Raw genomic sequence first — 23,279 nt, forward strand, 5'->3', positions numbered from 1 at the left:
AAAACAATTACTTTCTGACCTCCAAACCACATTTTATTTATGTCACTAAGTGATTTTTTTCCCCCCACACTTATTCTCTGCTGAGGAGATATCATTACCTGGAAATCCTAGTCTCCAAAACATTGCTTGCCAGTTCCAGAGAGGTATTAAAAACAGTTAAGTTAGGTGAAAATACCATGTTCGGCTCTGCTGAACTTTGGGTCAGTGGGATTACACCCCACTTATACAGAGGCTTTAATCCAAGCTCATACCTACAATTCATATTTATCGATACACCTTATGCAACATAAAGGAGAATTTTAAAAACCCCACAGTGAATGTGACGTGGTTCTTCTACATACCTTTTCAAACCCCAACAAAGTTTGAAAGCAGAATTTCTAATGACTAGACATTGCATCTATAGTCTGGAAGCACATAATCTGCTTTTGGTTCTGCCACTGACCAGTGCCTTAACCTTGAAGTCACGTCACCTTCAAGTACTTTATTTATTTGCATCTATATTTAAAAAAAAAATGGGAACAGCGAGACCTACCTGTATTTCCAAAGCATTCACAAAGGAATAAAGGGGTTGTCGTTACTACCTAGGACCATTTATACTTGTTTTTAAATTATTTTTTTTTTACCAAGCAAAAAGGAAAAAATTCCACCACTTTTTCACCTTATATCTGTAACCTGACTGCACAAGAACAGAACCACTACCAATCGTAGAGAAAGTAATTTTAGATCCCCTTGATTTCCTTTGAGTCCTGGATTCCCATAATCGTGTTCAGTTCCTAACCAGGCTAATTTCACTGTGTCGTTGCAGTTCATTAAACACAGGTACAGTATCAAAAATGTAATTTAATTAGGGTAGTACAGAAACAGAATTAATTTTCGTCAGAGGCTTAGCATTGTCCTTTGAATAGAAAGCATGTAAGGCCAAGTTATTTTTGTGTTTCAGATACACAGCTGCTGATATTTGAGATGTTGCAAGAAATTGACTGGTATATTCTCCCAGCAATGCATACAACTCTTAATAACTTTAATAATAGAAACATGTACACAGTGATAGGACACTAGGGCTCTACAAAATAGAATTCAAGGTGTAATCTAACATTTGATTAGCCCTTTTCTAACTGGACTTGTTAAAAGCGTTGTTAAAACCTGCATCTTCAACTTTCATCTAGTCATAAAACTCCAGCAGTGGCTTCCCTTCCATGAACAGGAAAGAGACTAACAATGAGAACGCAGCACAGTATAGCATTAGACTATCACAATATGCTGGGGTGAAAGTGGCATTAACCTAAACAGAAGCAGTTTGTTCTTAGCAATATCATTATACGACAAAGTCTGAGTTTTATAGGGTTCTTACAGAAGAAGAACAGGACATATTTTGTAACTTGAGTTAATTGTATGCTTATAGAAAGTATCGGTGTTTGGATAGCACAACAGAGAAAAAGGTATACAAAAAACCCACTTCTATTCTTCAGCAATAGTTTGCTCTGGAACTGCAGCTATATTGTGCCACTGAATATATACAACTGTCTTAACAGGAAGCAAGCACTTGGACTGAGATTTTATAGGCCAGATTCTGCTCTGAGTTATACGGTTATGCTGCACGGTCCTATGTAAGAGACCCTTCATTGAGTCATCTCAGATTTCTATCAGTAAAGCTAAGCAGAATTTGTCCTCCTATACGTATATTACAAAGTCTGTCCCAAATTCTGTATAGGAATGCAACTTCTTGGTAGAAATGTATTCATTCAAGATATTTAAGCAACTTCAAGTAGGGCTTAGCATTATGACGCTAAAGAAAATCTTAATGCAATGCTGGTGCTGTGCTTCACTTGTCTGTTTTTCAGCATTGCAGGATGTTCAGGAGACTGCACTGCAATATATTACCCAGCATGTGCCGCAATGACTCAGGCAACAGCATGAGTTAAAGATGTAGCGCCAGCTCTCGCTTGAACTTTCAGGATGCCTATGCAACACTCTTCAGCAAAGCAAAGCCTATAAAAGGAGATGCATTCAAGGAGAAAGTTTAGCTTCCATTCCATTATAGTATACTATTGTCTACTGCAATGCCATTCAGATTTTTATATATAAATATTTTATGTGTAAAATATAACCTTCCAAATTGTAGCTGCATCTCTGCTAGATTCCTAATTTACAGTGTTATGATCCACGTAGTCAAGCTTTGAGAGCTGCATTGTTAAAGGTTGCAGAGGCACACGATTGCTATCTTCTGCCAATTTGTACGCTGACTGATGCACTCAAAGTTTCTTTTTCCTACAGTTATGCCTTACTGGCAGACTACTTAGCATGGGATAAATACAATTGTAAATACAACTGTAAACCTAAATCTTAAGTGCTAGTTTCCCCTTCCTCCCAACTCCATCGGACCTTGTTTTTAATATTGAAAATTACCTTCATGCCACAAGGAGCTGTCTTTCTATTTCCTACTTCTTAGCCCAGTACTTTAGTCCCAGGAAGCAAGTTTCAGCATAATTAGGGTGGGCTGCACAACCAGAAGTCAGCCACACAACTCAAAAGTGAGGGAGTTAGCCTTACTAACGCCAAAGGAAGAGGGGTGAAGTGCAGGTTACCATTCCCTTACTGCACCCTGCCTCTCCCCCCCAGCCTAAATCCATGCCTGTCTTTGCCACAGGACCACATTTCCCACCCCCCCCTTATTAATAATTTTGCTTTGAAAGAAAGTGCAAAACCAGGACTTCTTTTGCAAGCATTAAGTTCTCCACCAAAAAAGAAACAAACAAAACAGACCACCCAACAAATACTCCATGAACAAACAAGTCTCTAAAGATTTACACAAACCCTCAGTCCCTCCTCACATCATCGTAGGAATTTAAGATGAGCAGTGTATCATCTACCTCATAGTTTTATAATTGCTGGATTGCATAACAGTAGTCTCCAGCCATGACACAGGTAAAACCAAACAATACTGTCTAATTAGATATCTACATATACACAGACAATAGAAGAATGTTAATTTTTGTCCTTGCCAGTATCTGAGGGCTTCTCTCCTTTCTGAAACATGTACAAGTAGTATAATCACACATTTCAAAACATCTCGGACAATAAACTAAATTCTAATGTCCTTTCACCACCATCTAGCCCCACAATTCTATAATATTTGCAAAATAATACATCCTATTATCTAATAAAAACTAAGACAGGAGAGAAGCACTCTCTCTCTCTCTCTCTCTCTCTCCAAAGGTCTTGGATTCATCCTGCCCAATTCAGGTTGGATGTGACAGCACAGTATATCTAACAGACTGTATGATAACAGCTTATAGTCCTATCTTCGTGTCTCACTGGCAAGTTCAGGTTATCTTTTTAAAAACTTTGTCTCATCCTTAGTTTACCAAAGTACTTCCTTTGCTAGCAAGCACTTGTGTAAATGAAGTTTTTGCATATTAAGTTAATGTCAACATGGACTTTTAAAAAGGCTTAAATATTATGTCTAGGCTAGTATCATTCAAATACAACATAAAAGAAAAATGATCAGGACAACAACAAAAAAACAAACCCAAAACACTCAACAAAACCCAATCACAAGACTTATTCTGTCTGGGGAACAAGAAGGTCTTGGTTCTGATCTGGTCTTCATTCCAACAGATTGGATTAAATGCCACATAAATCAATAGAGTAAAAGCAGAAATCTGGGAGAGAAGAAGCAGCATCCCTGCAACTGTTGGTGATAGCCAAAATAAAAAAAATAGAAAAACGCCTTTAAACACACTGCTAAAAAAAGCTGCAGTACTTGAAAAGACCAACACCATATAAGAACACGAGCACAGAGCATATACTTTATTACAATAAGTTAAATCACTTTCAGAAGGCGAAAAATGTTGTAACAGATTTTGGTTGTTTTGGTTAGAAAATCTGATCTATAGACAATAGAGCCAGTTCCTGAGTCACACTCTCTTAGAGCCTCTCTTTCTTCACGGACAATAGCAGAAGGTTTAAGAAACCAGTCTGCATAGGCTAACAATAACTGTTGATGCCTACATTACAAATAAGATATTCACAATAATTGGTAGCCATGTGTTTCCTCAAAAAAAGTATTAATTTCTACTATCACTGAGAAGCTAAGCCTAAGAAATACACTGTGAATAAACTGTTGATAATTAGACTGCTGCTATACACAGACTTTAGCTACAATTAAGTAAAAAAAAAAAAAAAAAAAACACCACCCACAAAATGTGAATTCAAGGTCAACGGCAGATTTCCTATGCCAGCATCACGGCTGAGCTGTCAAAACACCCTGAGGGAGGGAGGTTCTCAGCTCACTAGCCTCCAACTACTTTGAAAAATCACACATCTTAAGACAGAGATACTAGCCTGGCTGCAGTTTCAGAGCACAGCAGAAATTATAATAGCATCTGCTGCCTATTAAGGCTTTCTTATTCGCTCTCTACACTTACTGCTCTTCTAAACAGAAACACCACTCTAAAAATACTCCCAGTATGCATCAGAAGATGCAGTCCTCCCACCATCTGGGTTATCCCACATGCGCAACCACCATGAGAACAAGGCCTACAAAACATTAGGCAGAGATACACCCACCTACATCAAAAGGTTTGAAACTGAAAACAGGAAAACAGATAAGATATGTGAGAGGCTGAAAGTGACAGGAGACAAATTTTCATAAGAGAACTCCCTGAAGGTTAATTTAAAAAAAAAATACATTAAGATACATTATAAAACAGAAAAAAGCTGAATTCCATGAGACTTGCACATGAGTTAACCAGCTCTGAGAAACAGCCTGCCTTCCCATACCAGCCAGAGAGAGGTGGTAAGATGCCACACAGGTTCTGCTTGGTATTTCATTAGTCAAATGAGTTATACTCAAGGGATCAATCCTGATATTAACTGGACAGAACGGAAGTGATCCTCATTCCAGTAAACTTGACTGTTTCAATTTAAAGAAAATTCTAGTGTACCTGAAACCTATTACCTATTACATAACAGAGATACAACCTTTGGGTTATATATAAAGCTTTGGGCCTATCAGTTCCAACACCAGAAGGAGCAATTATTAGTGTACATATAATGGAGCAGAATTGCAGCTTTATATATTGGAATATGTAAAGATAGTTAAAATACCACTCACTCTGGGGTGCAGAATTTAGTGCAGTAACTCCAACAGATGCTCATAACTCAAGAGTTGTCTTCTGAATATTGCTACCAGATATTTAGGTGAAAACCTATATATACACACACACTGTTTTCACTGGAAAAAAATTACAATTGGGTAAAAAATTCTAGGAGAAAGCCATCAAGAACACTTATTGTGCATTAATGGATTACAAGTGGGGACATGGTAATGATTTACTACACCAACGAAGCCTGCAATACTGTGTCATGCCTGATTTTGGTGACAGCTTTAAAAACTGTAAAAAGTTAGCTGCTGACCTTTTATAAAGCAAACACTTATTTACTTAACTGTAACTCTAGATAAACCAAGCTGACATGCACCAAACAAGAATCCCAGAAACCTCAACTGCCTGTATAAAATTGTAAGTATTGTTTGCTTTTTTCATGGACTCTCTAAACTCAGAATTTAAGCCCACACACAAAGGCGATCACTGCTAGTTAAAGCAGAAGCTGTACATAAAGACATACAGAAGAGGCAGGCTTTTTACAAAAAAAAAGAAAGAAAAAAAAAGCAACACAAAACAAAAAAAAAAGAATGCTTTTCTTTTGCAAAAAACAGTTCTGCAACAGTTAAGTGGTTCAGGTAGACTGTACAGAGTTATAGAATAACACCATTTATTTTATTTTTTTTAATCTTTCTATATGTCTATATTACTCTATATTTCTGTTAGAACTGTGGTTTATTTCAGTTGAACACAAGTCTATTTTAACATGGAAATAGTATCTTTTGAAAATATATATGGATCTTGTCAATTCTTCGATATTTATTCACATTTCTGAATGAATTGTTAAATACAGACTGTCTTAACCCACTTCCTTCATCCTTCAGATTTTTGTCCTTAGGTTCTGCCATCCTTCAAATATTATTCTTGTTCTTTAATCACATGTCCTGGCACAAGTCTCATTCCCTTCAGTATTCCTCAATGTCCTCTGGGAAATCTGCCAGTTTTTGTCATCTGCCCCCATTCTGCTTTGGGAACACTAAAGGAATTAATTTCATTCTTTCCCCAAGCAATGCCTGTCTCTGCTGTTAAGTTACCCTTGGCATCTCTCATGCATTCAATACACAAAGGTATATGTCTGCTTAAGTGATCCTACAGTACTTGGAGATTTAACAAGTGTTCTGTTGAGAAATACCTCTTTCATGCTCTGCATTTGCTTGCTTTGCCATTTAGCATCCATTATTTAGACCTGGATGTTTTGATCAACTGCACATATGTTATTTCCTCTGTTATTTTTTCCATTACTACTTTACCGAACATCTTATCTGAATTCTCCCAGAAAGAGCTCTTAAGAAGCATCTTATGTTTCCTCAACCACCAAAACAAATCCAATTCCAATATCTTTTACATGCACATTGATTTCCTACGAAACAGTATTTCTTTCCCTGAACAGGGACTTTTTCAATCAACTTATTTCAAATTCCTTGCTTAGACCTGTCGTTGAAAGTAAGTGGAAACTCTACCATTGACACACCCTGAGAAGAATACAGAGTTATGCTTTGCTGTTCCTTACTGTAATGAATACTGGAAATCATAACACAACTTTTCAACAAACGTACAGTCAACTTCAATATATTCTATTGTTCCTTTTTGCCATTACTACTACCTTATCAGATTCCCTCCTTCCTTTTTTTTTTTTGTTTACCTGACATCTGGACAGGTTTAAACAACTTTTACTGTTACCAGTTGCTGGACAAGACAGCACTTGTGGTTACCTCTCTAACTTGCTCAGTTAAATACCTTCTGCTTCTCAAGTTACAAACTCACCATAGCAAAGGCTCCATCACTTACCAGCCTAAGTTAGGTGGAAAACAAGGCACAACCTTTTATAAATTGCCCTTGGATTTGTTTACCCTGGAAGTCCCACATTTTCTCAAAGACACAGCAAAAGTTAAAAGATACAGATTCATTACATTTTTCAAGATCCATACATAACATGAAAGAACACTACTGAAAATAAACATTAGATACAAATATTTAGCATCTTCATATCCAAACGAAGTACACATTCTGCATTTGGGCTGCTGACAAGCCAAATATCTGAAGATGACAGCTAAGCACTCGGGGAACCTTTCTTTTCTTGATTCTCACCAAGGCAAGAGCAGCTGCCCAGTTTGACTGAACAGGTTACAGACACTAATTTCAGTATCACTACTATCATTATTGAGAGCCAATGGAAATACAGGTCTCTCAGGCTTGGAACAAGCAAGCAAAGCAGCTGAGGCTTCCAAACACCCTCAGCGAGAAGAATCCCACTGCTGTCACCTCCTGAAGCTGCCATACCAACGCAGGGCCGTGGGTCGGTACTAGCGCGCTATGTAGTGCAACCAGCCCACCGGCTTGAGAGACAGGGGCTTCTCTAAGAGAAATCGGCAGAAGTATTAAACAGAAACACATCATAGAAAAGAGAACAGGAGGGAAAGGGGTCAGGAGAAGGTGAAGGTTCACCCAGGAAAAGTACAGCATCAAGAAAAGGAGGGAAAACTCTAGAAACATATGATACCCTCTATAGGGCAAATACGCTCTATGCCAGGCAGGATAACAAACCAGGAGTTTGCAGAACACCACAATGAACTCTTCAGGGGAAAGATGGTACCCTACAGCCTATGTCTTTAACTGAGGCCCCAGAGTACAAACACAAATCAGCATCAAATAAGAGACATTAATAACTAAAAGGAAGACCCGAAGACCCGAAGCCCCAGGCGGCGGAAGGAGAAGAAGCCCCAGGCAAAGAAAGGCACCCCTCTCTTGTAAGGGCCGGCACAGAAGGCTGGGAGGCACCAGCCAAGAGGGAGGACCGGGAGGTAAAGCTGGCGGGAACGCTCCCCAGGGTGCCAGGGAGGGATGCCGCCGCCCCGAAGGAGAAGGTCGAGGAACCCGCGGCGCCTTGCGGCGGGCGGGCGAGAGCGGACGCCGGGCGAGCCGCCCCTCCAGAGCGCAGCCCCCTCCGGGGCTCTGCCACCGCTCCGCTTACCTGGCTGGCTTTGTGAAACTGTTTCTTGAGCCCCGCCACCGACATCTTTCACCCCGAGGCGACGGCGCTGCCCAGGCCGAGCGGCCGGCAGGTCCCCGCGGCTCCCTGGGCGGCCCGGCCTCCCGCCCTGTCACTCACCCGCGCCGCGCCGCGCCGGGCCGGGCCGGGGGAAACATCGCCTTGCCGGCCGGCTCGGCCGCTGCCGCCCCATTGGCTGCCGCCGCGGCCCATGCAAACGACACAGCCAGAGTCGCCTGCCTATTGGCCCGTGGCGGGGTCTATGCAAATGAGAGCGCTCGGAGACGCCCACGGCGCGCTGTCGCATGGCGACAGCGGGGAAGGGGATAAGGATAGAGGGGATGGGGGTAACGGGATAACGGGAAGGGGGTAACGGGAAGGGGGTAACGGGGTTACGGGAAGGGAGGCCGCCTGCGGGGGCGCCCCCGCGCCCAGCGGGAAGGTGCCCGCCCGGGGGGGCCGGGAGGAACCCCGCCCGCAGGTGGCAGCACGGCCACGGCAAGGGCATCCTTCCGAACACAAGATACGTGCTTAACCACCAAAAGGCCTGTTACGGCTTCGATTTCATCTAACTAGCCTTATTCCTAATAAGGCTCCGGTGTTTTCTTTATAGCTCTCATTTCTTGTGTTTCCATGTAGCTTCTCTAGTTGAGCTCATTCGCCTCAAATCTATCATGATACACCATAATTAAATTGTAGCTTTTAACACATGAAAGCTCTTGCAGTGGTCCAGAATGTGGCTGGTTGGCACTATACATCAGAACAAGATCCCCTTGGTGGTTTGACTCCATAGCTGCATTTATGCAGCTCAAGGTTCTGAAAGGCACCGCCTCCCTCCTGGAGGAACAGATGTGATAGGAAGAGCTATGCTGAAAGAATGGTTTCATTGTTTGCATGGTTGGTATAGGATGGACTCATTGTATGCTTAAATATAACTGCCTGTGAGCGATGTGCTGATACAACCCTGAGATGGGGTTATGCCTAAGCTGGTAAAGCACTTCCACACTACACTTAGATTCTGGAGAAGATATGCTTTGCAATATGCTGCTGGATCCTGGCTGTAAGATCCCTTGGGAGTTATGATTCAGCTAAAACTTTTGCACGGACCTGGGAAGCAGTTCAGAGATAACCTTTGCTGGCTGCAGCAGGGCACTCAGTGTTACTCACTGCCATGCTTACTGCATTTTTATTAGGTTGAGAGAGAAAGGCATTTCCAGAGTGTGTTACAGTTACTTCTTTAGCATAGCAAGGAGACAGTGGCAAAAAATACAAGAACTTTCAGAGTAATTTTTGTGTTATAAATTGGGATGAAGGAATCCCTGTCCCACCTGTTACAAACAATTATATACCAGTCTGAAACAAAGTGTACAGATAGACATATTAATGAATTAAGGAACTCCCATTGGCCATTATTTGATAAAGGACTGTCTGTATGGGAGAGGCAGAAGAGACGAAAGAGAAAGCCAAGGGGATAGCAACAGTCAACATTTACTCTGGAAGACAAACTGTAAGCTAAAGGTCTTCCAGATTTTTGGACTAGGTAATATTTGCAAGGGGTCTGCAATCACCAGGCTATCTGGTGCCACCTGTGTCTAGGAAAAGAGAATTTTCAGCCTCTTTACAAGTAAACATGTTTACACCACACGCACTTCAGCACCAATTTCTCCTCCCCAGTGAAACAGGGAGCAAGATATTAATGGTCCAGGCCAAATTGGGCACAGCTTCAATTAGCGGCATGTTTGCAGAGATCTCAGATGAGAAAATAAGGCCTAAATTAAAAAACTGGAGTTCTGTAAAGGGTATTAAAGCCACCTCTTACAGTACCCTGGAATTAGGGAGAGAAAGCTTTGGCTAATCTGCAGCTTTAAGAAAGGGTGGACCAGAAGCAAAGAAAGGAGGAGTGTGAAATAAGTGACTGTGGAGGGGAATCAATGGATTATGGAGTCACTGAGGCTGTTAGCTGTAAAATTGGATTAGATAAAGAACTTGAGTAATGCTATATGTCTACAGCTTCTTTTTTTCTTTTTTTATTAATCTGGTAACCCGAGGGTAGCAGCCATGCTGTCTCTGCTGAAGCAATACAAGAATCTGCAAGTGGGAAATGCCCTGTGGAAATTCAACTTCATAGCCTAATTGCTCAATGATACAGGCAAGGTGAAAACCTAATTAGTGAGACAACCTGAATGGACCATGTGTTAATGATTTTGTAGAGACACCCAGAGAAAGAGACCGGTATTCATTTCAGATATAAGGAAAAATTCTAGCTTGTAGCTAGTAATATATGCTGGCTAAGTAAGAGCTTTATAATCACAGATATAGTTATTTCTCATGGAAACAAGGAATTGTGATTTGCTGGATGACATTCCTTAAGTTTTACAAAAAGTTACTAATTCAGTCGGTAAAATGAGGGAAATCAGAAATAGTACAAAAATTATGGGTAGTGGTTCAGATAAGTGCTGACATGATGGAAGGAAAATCATATTAAGAAGAACTGGTACAAGCAGAAGACAGGCCAGGGCATAGTACTACAAGGGCATAGTGAAAAACGCTTCAGAGAGATTGGGAAGAGGGGGTCTTCAGAGCAAAGGTTCTGGATATTTAAACAGCAGTTACAGTCCCACTACTCAGGAAATCTCAAAGTGCGTGAGAATGACAGATAATGGCTCCAACATGTGCTGAAAAGGACAGTGAAGCTTGTACAAACTGAGAACTCCTAGCCAGGCTCAAATCAAGGCAGTTACTAAAAAATACACACTGGCTACTTATATGGGAGAACTGGGCTTGAAAATTGGTTCTGTGAAATTCAAACAAGACAGATACTTGGATAAATTCATAATTCACTTGGATTTCAGTGCAGCTAACGTGAAGTAAAAACAACAGTCAGCAGAAACTCAGTCTAAAGATGTGGCAAAAACCTTATGGGCATTTGGTTTTCAATGTACAAATTATCTTACTTCTAAGAGCTGCAATTGTGATAGCAGCCATACAAAGTAGTAGGTTTTTAGCAGAATGAAAACTAGAAATATTTTAAAAATTATCCAGAGGCATCTTAGCAGTTGAAATTACTTGGCATTTGAAGACAAATACATCCATGTTTGCTTGAATGTATCTTAAAAGTAATGAGAAATCTATTGGTGAAATATGATCTGGGTCTTTCATAGTTACTGCCACAAAAGAATACACACCAAAAAGGGGAGGAAAAATGAGTTTGTGATTAAATTCTATTGGATTTGATCCTGGGCCACGCTGTCTAAGTAAAGCACTTATTCATTCCTTAAGGCTTAAATATTCAAAACAACTTACTTTGCAATAAATTTCTACACATGGCATTAGAAAGAGACTTTGGATGTAGTCACCTGATCCAGGACAAGAATAACCACGGAGAAACCAGCCTATTGAGTTACCAAGTTATTGCTTACCAAGATCGAGGTCTTTGAGAGAAACCTATGAAAGACCCATAAAGGAGGTTTTCATCTGTAGTTGAATTCGAGATTAGCAGCCCCAAATTCTGGATTCATAATATAAAAATAAATGGAAACTACACATGAATTCTCTACAAGTTGAAGAAGTCTGATTTCCCAAACTTCATCTTCAAAATCCCAGCAATAGGGAAGGACAGCAAAAGCAAGAAAAAAAAAAAAAAAAACCCAGGAAAAAAACCACCCCCAAAACAAACACACAACACACACCCCACCCCACCCCAAACCTGACATTTCTATAGGCTTTTGTGGCTTTCAGCTTGAAAAAGAATTGCTACATCAGAAATGGTACATCCACTGGACTATGTTGAATAGGAGGGAAGGGGTGGAGAGTTACACAAACAAAAGTGAGCAAGACTTTCAGGCACAGATACGATAGTCACTAACAGTCCATAAGGACTATATGTATTTGATGGCAGTGCAGATTAGCTGGTTATTTTTTCATGTTAATAGTCCAAATTGTGATCATAGACTGTGGTTTTTTTGGTCATGGGAAAAGACTATATTTGAACACTAGTTCTTAGAAAATAAGCATTCTGAAAAGGTGATCCTCTAGGAGAAGTATGCCGCTTGAAAGAACAGTTGCCCTACAAAAGCAAACTTGTAGAAAGCTTTAAAATTAAAGCAGGCTCAGATAGAAGGTTGTGTGCTCTTCTAAAAAGATGTGAGTGCATCTGGTTCCAGAATTCTAAAAAAAAGAGGAGAAAAAAACCCCTGAATTGACACTGATACTTGAGTATTGACCCAAGTAAATGAAGTCATGTATAATGTAGTGTTCCAGAGTGAAATCCAAAGGACTACAGCGCTGGATTAAATTGGTGCCAAATTTCATTCATTTCATTATTTTTCTGGTGTCAGCTCCCAGGTTTGACGTTGCAGGACAAACCTGGGAGCTGACACTGGGTAAACAATGCCAACAGCAAACTACTCCAGTAACATCAGAAGAGACTCCTTCTGCCAAATATGCCCAAGACAGTAAGGACATCTCATGAGCCTGTTTTAGCACCTTTTCTACATACTTAAATGAAATTATTATTTAAAAGTAAACAAAAAAAAAAGTTTGTGATGTGAAAATACATTCATGTACAGGAGCAAGCTAACACTGTGGTTTTACTCCTAGAACACAAACAAGCAATTGCACATATCATAGCACTTTCTGTGCAGATAAACTAGCTCAGGTATTTCTGACATGGCTTTGCACTGCAGTATACATTTCATAAGAAAGGGAAAAGAACAGTCGTCTTTACGCAGCCAGCACTGGCCAGAACTTGGAAAGCTCCCCATTCCACACGGACGCTGCTGGCAGTTAGAGCAGGAATATGTGACCCTCGGGCCAGCAGACACTCTGGCTAACCTACTTCATTTGTTTAGGATGCTTATGTTTGCTTCCCAGATCTTCTAACTAAATGTAGCTAGTGAATTATTTTTGGCATATGTGATTGTTCTTCTCAAGCTGACTTTCCATATGTGTTGCTTTACCGTTATGCAGAACTTTGTTTCTCTTCTTGTCTCCTTCCTGTGTTTGTATTCCATGTGCTTCTCCAGGATCCTGCAGATACCCCCTATCCTCACTTACTTTGCTAAATCTCTGGCTGTTGTTCTGCAAGTGTCAACAACAAAACAAAAGCTTGCTAGGTCTTATGCCATTAATTTTAACCACACGTTTCTTTTAAGAAGACATACAAGCATTTTAAGTTAACTCAAAATACAGGCATAGGTATTTTTTAAAGTTACATATCCATATGCTATAACTAGGTACTCTGATTTTGAAAACTCAACAACCTACTTTTTTGTGCATGCAGGTCCGCCACACTGCAGCTTATAAAAATGTTGCAATCCTAATCTTGCAAATTATACTATGCGGATGGACTCCGAACAGCTCCTACTTGGAGACCTTGTAACTATTAGGTGCCTATGTTGTTTCTGATAGCACTTTAAAAATAATAATTTTTACTATTAACATATACCTAGGCAGTCAGTGCTCACAGACTCACAGACAACTCTTGACTGTTCAACAAAAATGAGTAACGTGTTTAAATTAGAATAAAGATGTGAACATCCAAAATTATGCCACAGTGGAGACAAATTTGGAAATAATAGAGTATTAGTGAGTGCTAATCCTGGATACCCAGAGCATTTTTATTTACTCCGTGCTTGAGATTTCTAACTTGACAAACCATTGAAAAAAACTGTAAGATGTTTTCCTTTGGGTAGGTCTATTTGTCCCAAATGGAAATAATTCAGTTTTCTGACCAAACCGGAAAAAAATTTATTTCGACTTCAAATCTCATCGTTTTCAGTACAGCAGCATTACTTCCCACAAGCACCTGGTTTGCCTGCTTGAGCCTCCCCATCAGGCTGTATCCCCTCACGGGACTACGGCTCTCTTAATGCATCTGTGTCCACGTGAGTGCCAAGGTGAGCCTCTCTGCCTGTGTTTCGTCCGGGAGTAGCGTATTGCGCTGTGGGAGATGTAGTCTAACCAGGAGCCCGGCCAGCGAGGGGGAACTGGAGAAGGTTGTTCCCAAGTGGAGCTTCCTCATGGTTGTACAGCAAGGTAACAAATCGTAACAAAAGGCTGGGTTTTGAAATGGACGCACAAATTTCTTTCACTAAGGATAAGGGAAAAAAAAGAAAAGCTTTTCTCTTGAAAATACCAAAAATAAATATGTAGCCATTCCTGAATTGAAATTTCTTAACCTCCTTTCTGGGGAAGAAATAACAACCTACTTTTAAAACATATTTAAGACAAAAACTACATAAGGAACAGCCCTCTTTTGCTGGCCTTTCTAAAGTAGCTGTGTTCCTTTTTATTAAAAAGTAAGGCAAAATAAACTATCCCTTGAAATGAGTCAATGTGGTATTGTGCAGAAATGTTGCTCTGACTTCAAAAAGTGCACCTGAGTTCTGTGCTGCTACTTCACAGATGACAAAATAGAGCTACTAATTTTCTGCACACCACCACCTGTGCTCATCAGAAAATGATTACATTCTCATTGTTGACAACGCCACAGCCAGCACAAAATTTGAAACTGAAATGTTGCTAGAAGAGTAATGCTAGCTTCAGGAAGGTGTAAAGGATATTCGTCTTCATGTTAAAACTACTGAATCATAAATGGTGATGGCTGTTCCAAAGCAAAATGTTGTAGCGCTCTGGCATTAACTGGATCACATTTACTGTTTGAAATCCAATCTAGAATTTCACGTAACTGCTCTTCAGTTACAGAAAAAAGCTTTAAGTATCATCTTAATAAGTTTTGGTCTTTATAATCTTTTCAGTGGAAAAAGGACACAGTGAAGAACAACATGTGCTGCCTTGCCTTGCTTAGAGAGTTCAATGCACAAGCTTCTTTGATGATAATTCATTCAGCTTTTTCAGGGAAAAAACATAATCAGCAAAAAATCTGAGCAAACATCTGAAAGAACACAGACTGTATGTAATAAAAGGAGACAAATAGGTAAAAATAAAGCAAAGTTAAAAATCCAGTGGTTTATCTTCTCCGTGTATAAATATATGCCTAATTCTATATAAGTTGCTTCATATTACAGGACAAAAAGTCATATCAACTCTGTGACACAGTGCCCTTATATAATGCACAGTGTGGCCACTTCACAGAATTTGACTGATGTTTAAAAGCAATTTGAATACCAGTAAGTGTCTTGTAGCAAGTTTGTGAATATTCAGAGATACCTGATTTTCACAAAACTTTTACAGCATAGATGTTGCTTTACTTTCAGTGTAATTTAATAGGTCTTTTGGGATCTGCCATGTTTGAACATCTGGGAATCATCACATGTTGTCTGTTGATCAGTGAGGCAACAGGAAAGGCATGATGTGACACAGATGTTAAATATGGCAATACTCCATAAACTGACTGGATCACAAAAACTTTGAAAAATCTGATTAAGATTCATTGACTAGATAAAATTCAAGTTTTCTTTTTTTCTTGAATTTCCTAACTGTTCTGATAATAGTGCGTATTATAGTGGTCAAAGAATTATTGGAAACTGGCTTATTTGGAGGACTAAAATGATGTAACTGAAGACAAGGACTTTTACTATCAAATACTTTACAGGAAGATGAATACAACTTGCCAGGTCCCTGCTGTCTCAGCATGATGATTAATGTCTACTACTGGATAACTCTGCCACTCCTTGTGAAACAAAGAATACATAAATCAAGTTTATTGCAGTAGTTCAAGCATCATGAGTAACTGCCACTATAGTAAGAAACCTCACATGCAAAGGAGGAGTAGCATATATTGGTTCCTGTATGTTAACCATGAATGCCACCTTCTGGCTATGTATCGAAACGCCCTTTGAAAGCGGTATGGGAAAAAGCACAGCTTTCATTCCGTAGTTACCAGATAACTATTTCAATTAAATATATGTTAAACGCGTGAAACACAGACATGCCTCCTGACAGACTTCCTAGCTTGCTCGTTGAAACGTAAAGGTACTCAGATATTTACTCTTCTCAAGAAATTGCGTAGTTTAAAATAATAAACACATCTGACATTGACTTTCTGTTGAAACAACCTGAAAACTGTTGTATTTAAAGGTAGCAGCTGAATCAATATCATGAATGAAATTCTGACCTTACTGAAGCTGGCAGGACTTTTGCCACTGACTTCAGTTGGGCCCAGACTTTCAGCCTGTATTTTTTGAAAGCTGCTCTTGTAAACTGGGGTTTGAATTTTCAAAAGATTTTAAGGCAGCCAGGTGTACATTCTTCTGCAATTCAGCAAGCCAGGACTTTAAAGAGGAAACTGGTCCTGCAAAACAATGATGGTAAAGGTTTTTGGAGTCAGAGACCCTTCCTTCCCTGTGATCAGACCAGATTAGTTGTTGCTTTTTTTGCTTGAACTTCTCCAGCGATAAAATTACAGTTGTTTGGGGTTGCTAGCACAGGTAAAAGTATGTTGTACGTACCAGAACACATTCCTTGGAGCAATCATATTATCATGGTGTAATGGACTCCCAGATCAAAGTAAAATGCTACTCTAGCTGCTAGGATGACAGCAGGAGAAACAAGCCAGGGAATTTCTCTCACCTGGAGAAGCAAATAAGCAGCATTTCTCCAGAGCATGAAGAAGACTATTCGGGACCACAGTAGCTGAAATCCCCTGCAGTTACAGACTGCTTTAACCCTACTGCATCTAACTTATCCCTTATCTTTTTTACCTAGTTATTGCAGCTGTGTGATCTCTGGCAGACTTAAATTCTCAAGTCCTAGTTAAAAATAATTTCAGTGAGCCCAATCCTACACTTAGATACACCAGTAGGAAATCAGTCATCTTTTCTCAGGTTCTTTTTGGTTCTGCCTATCAATTTCTTTACTGTGTCAAGTCTAACATGGTAGAAATTTTATGCAAACTGAAAAATCACTTAACCTTAATGTAGACACTGGACCACTTTTAATTTGCCCAATCCGTGATTCTAATATTTTTTAATGCTGACAGATATGCACTGACTTCAAGGATTCAGTGAAGCAACATGCACTGGAAGAGATTAAAAATAGTGACAGCTCTTGTATGTTAATAACCACTGTCTGCCTTGTTTGATAGAAATTTTCCTTACAGTTAAAAACTTTCTATCTGAATATGGAAGATACAGGAGAGAAATGATGAATTTTCTTATTTTTCCTTTTTAAAGTTATGTTAAACATAATGGGTTTCTACATGCTGCAAATGTGTGGTTCTTCTGCAATAAAAAATAACGTGAAGCTTTATCAGATTTTTTTTACTCCCTTCTTTGGAGGAAGGAAATAAAAGATGGGGATTAAATTGAGTTTAAACTATAGCTCTGCTCTTCCTGCAGCACCATACTTGCTTGTTTTTCCTGATAGGTCCCCTTGCAAATATGACCCAGGCAGTGATACACGGAAAGCAGGTACCCACTGACTCAATCCATCTATACAAATATCCATAGAGTTTGCTATTTTTCTCAGCTGCTCTCTGAGAAATCTGCAAGAAGCCATTTATAATTTTGACATGTATAATAAATTTTGACATATATACTAGGTAATGGAAAGCATATTTGTGAATCCCGCTTTTTTTTTTTCTTTCAACTTTGACTTAAAACATTACAGGGCTTTTAAGATTCTTAAAGTACTATGCTTTTCCTTTAATGAGGGTGGTTGTGATCAGGGTGCCACAGAGGCTATAGTGTGTGTTGGGTGACTTTGTCGGCTTTTTAAGGGGAAGGAGGGGCTGAGGAGACAAGTGCTCAAAGCAAAGAGAGAAAAATGGTTCACATGAGAGAAACTGTTCCAACGATTTAATATTAGTCATACTATCTCCAATCTGTAGATGGCACTGACCTTCCACTGCTTCAGGAGGAAAGGGGAGTAGGGGGGAATCCTGAACTTAAAACCATTATGCAAAACAGATGTGGAGAAAATAAGTTGTGAGGTTAACTTAATTCTATATACCAATCTTCTTTTTAAACTAAAACCTACTTAAAGAATCTGGGAACGCATACCCCTTATTATATTTCCTTCACGTAATGAGAAAACGCGTCATGCCATTCAGAACCTATAAACTTCAATATCAAAGGATTTTGATGACAAATTCCAGAATACTGTGTTTTGGAATTTATCTATGAACACAACCCTACACTGGCATTCTGGATGCCTTTGATACATTTCATTATTTTAAATGTGTTTATTCAAATCTGCATTTTTCCTCCCAAACACCTCTGGGTACTTAGCCACCTCCTTCATCAGTTGTTCAGCAGCTCTGTATCACCTGTTTAATTTTTAACTGTTTTTCTCTTGACACTTGCATTAGTTTTCACTTTCATTCAAATAAAATGCACTGAACAGTGTGTAAGGCTGTCAGAGTATACTTTAGTGAAGGGTGTGGTGTGAAGCCCACTGAAATCAGAGAGCACTTCTGCTAATTTCAGTGGACTTAGAATCTTGCCTCTCAAAATCTACCTTGCTTGGTGACTGGCACAGAGAATTTTCAAAGTATAACACAAAGTCTAATCTTCCCCCTTTGTCACCATTTTCAGTCGTGGTTTGTTTTTTTCTTAATGATTCTGCCTATAGGATTTTAAAATATGATACTTTTCATTAAGATCCGACCATAAAAACTACAACATTCTTGAAGTTCTATTTTAAGTGTCACATAGGCTTCTAGCAGCAGATTTTAAATGGTATCTAGACACATAAATGCAGATGAGGTACCTAACAGGATTTCAAACAGCATCTAAGTAGCATTTTAAAATTTCCTTCTGGAGATTAAAAATATCAATGAAATTTTGGGGTTTGTGGGGAGGAAGATGCCTACAATACATGTATATGCCAAGTGTGACACGGAGAAGTACCTAAGCCAGTTAATTTCTTAATGTTCATTGTTTTCAGTAGAAAGCGTATCACTGCAAAGAGCAAAACTTACTAAACTATTCATCTGCTTCTAAGGCAGCCCAGTTTACTTTAAATGGCATGAGCATTACATACCTTAGAGTGACTCCAAGTTGAGACATTCCTCAGGAAATCATGAGAAATTATTTGTGTCAGGTTCTTCCATTTAACATTAAGCCATTTGGCTCCTCACTGATGAAAGATGTTTTGCAACATCAGTACACCTAATTTGCACTGTTGTTTCACTGAGTCGAGTGGAGTCTTGTCATTGATATGACCAGTGGCAATTTTGACAACCTCTAGTGCAGAAAGCCAATATAAATCACTGTGCATTGCTTAAGTCCTTTTTGGAGAGCTTAGCTGGGAGTTATCTCCTTTTGCACAGGAATGTATCTCATCCAATATGTTCTGGAACAAAAAGGACATATACTCTTCATCCCAATAGCAGGCTTTCCACCTATTCCAGTAGGAAGATAAAACCAACTACCTGATTTCACTGTCTTAAGAGCTTTCTCTACATGCATCCTACATTTTCTCTTCTGAATTTTGTCACCTCTTTTTTGCAGTGCCAAATAGCTTTTCCCTCTTCCTTACTGACCACACTCTTCACTTCTTTGAAAAACAGCAACAGGTTCTCTGTCTAATCTATCCATATTGCTTAACCTGCAGTTCTAAAAAGGGATTTGTTTTTTAATGAGTGAATGTTTAATCTTTTTTATTCCATTGTTGGAAAAATAATCCATTGATCTGTTCCCAGTATGCAGTACACAGTTTCATAATATGCACTCTAGCCAAAAAAAAAAAAAAAAAAAAGATGGGAAAAGGCAGCTAAGGAAGGATGTATGGCTTTATTCCCTGCTTATTTACACATGTGCATGTGTATATATCCAGACTTGCTCTTTTCCCTCACACTACTGGCAGAGAAAATAAGGCACAGTACAGAAAAAAAAATAATTAACCTGGTTATTATTGCCCCCCCCAAAGAAAAGTCTTGTGAGATATTAAATAAAACCTAGGTTTAATATATCTGCTCACGCTCTGAATGCACACAGTAATGTCCTTTCTTTGGGATTTACTCTTGGCCACTTCATGAAAATGTCAACATTAGAATTTTGCAAAAACCTCAGATTAGTAAGCCATTGGCTCAGTTTGCTTTAGATATATTTACAACATTGTTTGCAACATGAACTCAAAGCATACTAGGACTCTGTGTGACTCTCCCATAGCCTCCAGTCATGCTGCCTGACTTGCACTGTTACTGTCTATCCTTCCTCCCTTCTGCTTCTTCCCGTTCTTATTCTTCAGCTCCCTCTCTTCATCTTTCTAATTCATTCCACATGCCCTTGAATATGTACCCTGTAAGCTGCTGTTTTGCATTCAACATTTGTTTATCCTGGGACTTATCACAGTATCTGAGAATCTCATAACTTTCACAGATTTTTATCCTCTTGAAGCCTTTGTGAAACAAGGAAGTGTATGTCAATTTACAGATGGGGAGTGGCCACACTAGATTAAGTGAGGTGCTCAGAGCCCTGCTTAGCCGTGGGAGCTGTATTCAAGTATTTCTTGGCTCCTGATCTCCTGTATAGATTGAACATTCCTGTCGACCTACATCTCCTGCAATGCACCACAGTCTCCTTTAGCAGTGAGGACAGTCTGTCATTCAAACAGGGACATGAGCCACAAATTCAGAAAGTTCATAAAATCCATTGTGACTTTTCAAAATCCAAACTTATGGATGGGTAGAATATGGAATGTATGTGGGAATCGGTTCAAGCGTATGACCTACATTTCCATTACCCCACAAGAAATCAAAGCATCCTAAAAAAAAAAAAAAAATAATTCATACAAAGCAGATACTCTACTCAAAAACAGTTAATAATCTAAAAATGTTGGCTTCTGAGAAAAATTCTGTAATGGCCCTAGTTGTATCATAGACTGGAAGAAAAAAGTACATAATTAATAAAGATTTCGCTATGATTAGTCTTTCCTCCTCATTTCAGAGTATCTGCTGTGAGGACAGCATACTTTCTTGCAATAAAATTCACCTACCTGTACATCAACACAGTTAGAACAGTCTCTTCATGCTGGATCTAAATTAACTTTTTTGGAGTTGTCAAAACATAGGAATGTGTATCCACGTTTTACGACTCAAAGGGGTAGCTTCCAAAGCAGTGCAAGAGAGGCTCGCATAAGGACTGAGGCTGGAAACGTGAAATTTGGGTGCCAGACTATTAAGTATTCTGATTTAGCTGTGATGTGGAACTCCACAGTGAACGCTACAAACAGCTCTGCTCACACTGAGGTAGTGACCTCTGAGGCTCTCATGTGACTGGGCTGCCAATGGGCTGTCTGGTCCACCAGGGTGCCACTTGCCTTTGATTTATCTTTGAGTCTGAGGAATTTTTTTTTCGGTGTAGTAAGAAAATCCTATTTCATTATCAGAGCTATCTATGCTTTCTGGCCTCAGTGGATAAACCCTAGTAACTAGGTATGTATTTTCCATGGACCTGTGCACTGACTTTAAAACAAGCCTCATGCAGATAGATGTCTGGTTTTCCTTATTATTTAAGGGAGATGGGGAAGGGAAGAGAAAGAGGAATATATAATAGTTCACTTACCTGAGAAAAGCTGTGCAGCTGGGTGTGATCTGTTGTATAATGCAGAAAATATGCATCTAATCAATTTTACTCTTTTGAAACCCTAAAAAAAGGTGGTTTATAGAAAATGTTATCGTACAAACTTGGTGATAAAGTAAACATTCCAACTACTTCTCCACTTTTATGCAGACCATATACAGCCATCACAAATAAAGTTAAAAAAAATAAGTAAAAAGGAAAATAATTGATTGAAGTGTTTGCATTTGTGTAAAACTACTCTGGTAGTGAGCCCATATCTCCTACTCTCAGGACTCAAACTGCTTAGCCTAGCAAAGATGTTTAAAAACTGACCCACAGAGAGTCTGCATTCTGCTGCAAACATAACTTCCAGTGAACTGCATAAAAACAAGGCAAGCAACAATGTCAACACTAAGAATAAAAGGTTAAATTACAGTCCTCACATTCTTGATGGATATTGCATAAGAAAGCCTTTTTTAGAAAATCAGTTTAGTGCTATTGTCTGTTCAGTATAAAAAACATGGCCGTATAGTAAAAAATTTCTACGTCTATCACAAAATAGTGAAGGTAGCATCACCACAGGCTACAATAAATACCTTAAATCTCACCAGAAATCTGATCAGAGGACTTAATCTTCCTGCTGGAGTTTTGCAGAAATTGTCTCTTTAGCCTCTATGCCCAACTACCTAAAATCACCCACATAACTAGAAATATAACAGTCTTTACTCGATGTTTTATACAAGAGGGACTGTTACGAGAATATTGTAATCTTCTCCACCCTCGCAGCAATTACAGCTGCTTACTGGACAGTTAGATGCCATGCAAGGAACTAATCCAGCTAGTTTCAAGAAGTGTGTTTAATGCTAATAGCTAACAAAAATAAAGAGCATCAGCTGATCAGACTCTGAGTACAACACAAAGGCCATTGCACCTGGCTGGATTTTCCTCAAAAATCTTCCCAAAAATTACCCTTGGCACAGAAGACAACCACAGTGCAGTCAATGTTTTACTTAAGGCTGTGAGTCTACCACACAGGGCTAGACTTGAGACAATGCCTGTTATCTTCTTTATTGGGTTTTTCCTTATATTTTTACCCTTTGAGGGATCCTCTTTGTCAACATCGTTATTCTACTTTTTTGCTCCATATTTTCAGATACGTAAATACATGGAAACATTTTACAAGAGTTCCAAAGCTTCCTGAGAAGTGACTGACCTTTATAACTCTTGGAGTATGTACAGTTAATTGAAAAGTTCTCCTCTCTATATATTCTCTCTAAACAATGGAGGAAATATATATGTTAAACAGAACTCTATCCAGGTATGTGTGTAAACTTGAGAGAAGAATGCACAAGAGTTATTTATAAAAGGATGAAAAATTAAGTATTATTTATATGGTGCCAAATATATTCTTGGTTCTTATCTGTTCTTACAAGCAACACTTTGTTCATATATGGAAGAAGCAATCTGAAGCAATGGGAGCTGAGCTACAGTAATTTTGATATAATGGCAAGGAAAAGATGCCAACAAAGTACCTTTTATGTGCATGTTAAACTTAGCTTTGGTTGACAGTGTGCCCACCGCAAAACATACACAATACCTATAGGAATGATAAACAGAGCCTTTCCCAAAGATTTTATTCACTTCTATTGTATCTCAGTT

At 39.2% G+C, this 23,279-nt stretch overlaps 1 protein-coding gene across 1 annotated transcript in view; it reads right to left on the minus strand.

The window, feature by feature from the left end:
* The window catches only part of SH3GL3 (SH3 domain containing GRB2 like 3, endophilin A3), a 58,221-nt gene extending 49,919 nt beyond the window's left edge, over positions 1–8,302 (minus strand). Inside the window, exon 1 of the mRNA XM_064456294.1 lies at positions 8,137–8,302. Coding sequence (XP_064312364.1) covers positions 8,137–8,181 — 45 coding nt within the window. The 5' untranslated portion in view covers positions 8,182–8,302. The remainder of the gene's footprint in view (positions 1–8,136) is intronic.
* Between the last annotated feature and the right edge of the window lie 14,977 nt (positions 8,303–23,279).

This window comes from Phalacrocorax carbo, chromosome 7 (genome assembly GCF_963921805.1).
Source record: "Phalacrocorax carbo chromosome 7, bPhaCar2.1, whole genome shotgun sequence".
NCBI lineage: Eukaryota > Metazoa > Chordata > Aves > Suliformes > Phalacrocoracidae > Phalacrocorax > Phalacrocorax carbo.